Genomic DNA, 4,403 nt, shown 5'->3' with positions numbered 1-4,403 from the left:
AAGTTACAGTGCAGTCTAAGATATGAATAGTTCAATTAAAAGCAGCGGGAAAAAGAAAAGTCTTTAGTCTGGATTTAAAAGTATTCAGAGTTGCAGCGGACCTGCAGGTTTCTGGGAGTTTGTTCCAGATATTTGGAGCATAATAACTGAACGCTGCTTCTCCATGTTTAGTTCTGACTCTGGGGACAGAAAGCTGACCAGTCCCTGAAGACCTGAGAGATCTGGATGGTTCATAATTTAGCAGGAGGTCAGAAATGTATTTTGGGCCTAAACCATTCAGTGCTTTATAAACCAGCAGCAGTATTTTGAAATCTATTCTTTGACACACAGGAAGCCAGTGTAAAGACTTCAGAACAGGAGTGATGTGATCCACTTTCTTAGTGTTAGTGAGGACTCGAGCAGCGGCGTTCTGAATCAGCTGCAGCTTTCTAATAGATTTTTTAGTGAGACCTGCAAAGACACCATTGCAGTAGTCCAGTCTACTGAAGATAAAAGCATGGACAAGTTTTTCCAAATCCTGCTGTGACATTAGTCTTTTAATCCTAGATATATTCTTTAGGTGATAATAGGCTGATTTAGTAACTGTTTTAATGTGACTGCAACATAGCACCACAGGACAAAATATCTAAACATGCGCCGCATTGGGAGTAGGAGAAGTTGAGTCAGAGAGACCGAGAAACTGCATGGCTGCAGCTTAAATGCTCCGGTCTCCTCAGGTGGACCAATCAGCCTGTCGAGGGCAGCCAATCAGCAACCGGACACCACCTGTTCAATCACACGCAGCCACACAAACACAGAAGGAGGAAGAAAATCTGCACACAATACACATAACGACCCAGGGTCGTAACAACGTAAAGAAGGAGCTGATTCACATGTTTGGATTTGCTATATTGATGTTTCTTTTATTTAGGGACACTATGTTGAATTTTTTCAGGCTGGTTCTCTTTGCTGCTCTGTCTTTCTGATCAGCTTCCTGAGCTTAGCCAATAGGAGCTTTTTGAATTTGTCCCCCATGAGGAAGTAAAAGACAGGGTTGATGACACTGTGCAAGAAGGCAAATGGTCTTGTGATGATGTACAGGCTCTCTATGCTCATCCTTGTGCAAAGCTGCAACCCTGTCCAGTCGTGCTGAGATGCTATTCGGATATTTCTCAACACATGGTAGGGTGTGTAGAGAAGCAGAAACATGATAGCGGCCGATACAGCAACCCTGAGAGGACGCTTGTACGTGGTTGTCCGGCGCTGTATGGCCCTTTCCTGGATATGGAGCAAATGTGCAATTTGATACGAGAAACCACACAGTCCAAGCAAAGGGAGAGCGTAACCAGTGAGGGTAAGCCCTAGGCTGTAGCCCAATGTATGGACCTCTCCTTTCAAGCTGGCAAAATCCTTGCAGCTACTCCAGTTTCCTCTCTGAAGGTCATGGACCATCAGTGATATCATCGGAGCAACTTCCAAATTAACAGCTAGCCAGCTCAGCCCTGACACGATCATGGCTATTTTCGGCCTCAACAGGCAGTGGTTACGTGTTGGATGTCTTATGAGCAGGAAACGGTCCATGCTAACCCAAACCATAAACAGTATGGATGAGTAAAGATTGACATGCAGGACATAGCGGTTGATAACGCAACCATAGGGACTCTTCTCTGGTAGGTCATTTGCATAGAGGTACGAGAGGCGTGGAAGTGTGCAGAGGAAAATAAGGTCAGAGACTGCCAGGTTGAAGAGGTAAATATTGCAGCTCTGCCACTCCTGCAAACAAAATATATAGCCAAGTACAACCAAAAGGTTGCCAGGGAAACCAACGCAGAACTCGACGGCATAAAATGGTGACAGGTAGTACCTCTCCAGGACATCCTTGATCTTGGTACAATCAAGCACCTAGAGAAAAGACGGTAAGAGAACAGAAAAGAAAACAGAGTAAAGGACAAGAGAGGGGATAGGAAGGGGAGTCAGAGGAGGGAAGAGAAAACAATGGGTGAGTAACGATAGAAACAAAGTCCTATATTGGAAATGTAAACTTTAAGAACAATGTCTAGTAATGAATTTCAATAGAAACTAATATTTGGTTTAGAACTAAACACATTGTGTTATATGTATATAAGACTTACCATGCTGTAGTTGTTCTAGTAGTTGTGGGTAGGTGAATAGAGAGTAGGACCATGAGCAGGTGCAGTCACTATATGCAGAGTGGACATGTCAACACTGAGATGTGAGGGTACTGCTGCCTTTAATACATACTGGCTGAGAATACAAAAGGCTGTTTGAATTTGATTTGCATATAAAATATGGAAAGATGATGCAAGCTAAACAAATGAAACTAGAAGACTTAATAGGTTACTTAAACAACCTAACAAATAATCAAACTGAAGCCCTGTCTGGTTACAGCTGGAGTTTGTATTAACATGGAAAATATGTCCTATTTCATCTCTAGAGGAAAAGTGCAACACTTAAAACACTTTTCAGATTTGTACTAAATGTCGTACTTATTGTCATTACAATGCAATATCCACAATTAAATATGTTAAATGCACCTTTTATAAATCAATACTTGTATAGAGCCAGCCTAAATGTTGATTTTTAAGCAACCAATTGAGACTCCATCCATGCACTTAGTTAAGACCATAGACTGTATATATAAAGATTAAGACACACTGTATCTTTTTTTTTACTTCATGGCCTTGATGCAAGTCTTTTTTGTATTGTGATAAAGAAAAGGCCCTGAATGTGAAATATAATATAATTTCTGGCCCTTTTAAGAATTTTAATCTAGAGTTGTACTTAAAATTTCCAAAGAGCTGAAGTCTCTACCAAATTGAATCGCAAAAAATGAACAAAATGAAATATGTGGTTGTTGTAGGTAAAACTGACACGATCTAAAAATAAATTCAGGTAGCATTATCTTCGCTTGAGGCCAGCTGTCCAAGCATGTTTTTCTTCTTCCAATGATTCTCTCGCTCTGCTTATGAGAAAGTACTTGTTGAGGGATGCATTTCCACCTACAGTTACAAATTATTTAAAGTCAGACTTCTTCTTAAATATGACAATGACTCAATGACTTCAGCACTTCCTTTCTTGTGAACAACTACAAGAACATTTCTTGACCACAGTCTCTGTACTTTCCATGAGCCCTTTATACTTTCATTTATAATTAAACACAAGCATGTTTTTCTTTACTTCTGAGACTTCAAGCTCAGGTGACTGAAATATGTATAGTATTGTGTGATCTACAATATAAACTGATTTAATTAGGTAAAGTGAGTGATTTAAAAATATAGAAATAATCACAAAACATGTTTTTAGATCCAGGTCCTAAACAACTCTGTCTCTTCACTCTGTAACTAGATGTTCAAATATTTTCGCTTTTTAAAAAGGTTTGAACGTTGGTGTGGAGTTAATTTGGGTTGTTTATTCGTTTATTTCCTATTTATTTATTTCAATCAATAAGCATTAAGCTACTTGTTTAGTTGTGCAGGTTATCATGTAAAATAGGTCTCAGTTGGGAGGGAACCTTGTTTCCAGTATTTTGTTTCAACCCGGCTCGTGGGCTGTAACATAAAGCAGGGAGACGAGAGACGAGAGGTAAGAATAATATAGTTTATTGTTAAAACACAACAAACTAAATAGACACCAGCATCAGGTCCCCGAAACTAGCGCAGAGAAAGTGCCCAGAGGAGTGAGAGAGACGTATCCGGCTGGGCTCCTCCTAGGGCTGTGCGATTATGGCAAAAATCATAATCACGATTATTTGGGTCAATAATTGATATCACGATTATTTGGACGATTATTCATTGACCATTTATTGAACTTTAAAACAAATAATATTTTACCAATAAACAAGATCAACAAATATGTTGGAGCGCACTTCCAAAACCATACTAAACATATATTATTAATATAATAAATACAAATAAATTAAATCAAATATGATGCAGTGCACTGTCACAACCTACTGAAAACTCCTGAACATATAGCCAACATTTTGGTAAAACATATTCAACATATTCCACTCAGTTAAACGTTGAAGGCTGGCCAACCGTCATGGTCCAGAAGTAACAGGAAATAAATGTTGAACTACAATTTAAGACCAAATAAAAATGTTTAGGCCACCATGGCAAATGCTGGTAGGGCTGCTCATGTCATCTCTTAAAGATTGTTCGCTAGAAACACCAGCCTGTTTACATGGTCTGGTTTCAGAGTTGAGCGCAGGCAGGTGACAATATTGCCATCTGTACTGATTGAAGACCCTCAGCCACGCCCCGACATATGGGGTGACGCCGGCCAATCACAAAGCTTTGATGCGTTCAAGTGCATTATTCTGGCACAGGAAGATTATGTTACAGGACATTAACGATAAAACAGAATATTGTTGTTCTATTTTTAGATACATCTCGCGATCGACT

General features: G+C 39.5%; 1 protein-coding gene across 1 annotated transcript; it reads right to left on the bottom strand.

Moving 5' to 3' along the window:
• Window positions 1-480: 480 nt before the first annotated feature.
• On the bottom strand, window positions 481-2,562 carry LOC117554864 (succinate receptor 1-like). The gene is made up of 2 exons (XM_034229430.1): window positions 2,112-2,562; window positions 481-1,881 (listed from the first exon to the last, which is right to left on the bottom strand). The coding sequence occupies exons 1-2, from the start codon at window positions 2,112-2,114 to the stop codon at window positions 931-933; spliced, it is 954 nt and encodes a 317-aa protein (XP_034085321.1). The 5' UTR covers window positions 2,115-2,562; the 3' UTR covers window positions 481-930.
• Window positions 2,563-4,403: the final 1,841 nt, after the last annotated feature.

The sequence above is a fragment of the Gymnodraco acuticeps genome, unplaced genomic scaffold (genome assembly GCF_902827175.1).
Source record: "Gymnodraco acuticeps unplaced genomic scaffold, fGymAcu1.1, whole genome shotgun sequence".
NCBI classification, from domain to species: domain Eukaryota; kingdom Metazoa; phylum Chordata; class Actinopteri; order Perciformes; family Bathydraconidae; genus Gymnodraco; species Gymnodraco acuticeps.
The sequence above is the reverse complement of the archived record's forward strand: the minus strand, read 5'-3'. Positions and strand labels throughout refer to the sequence as shown.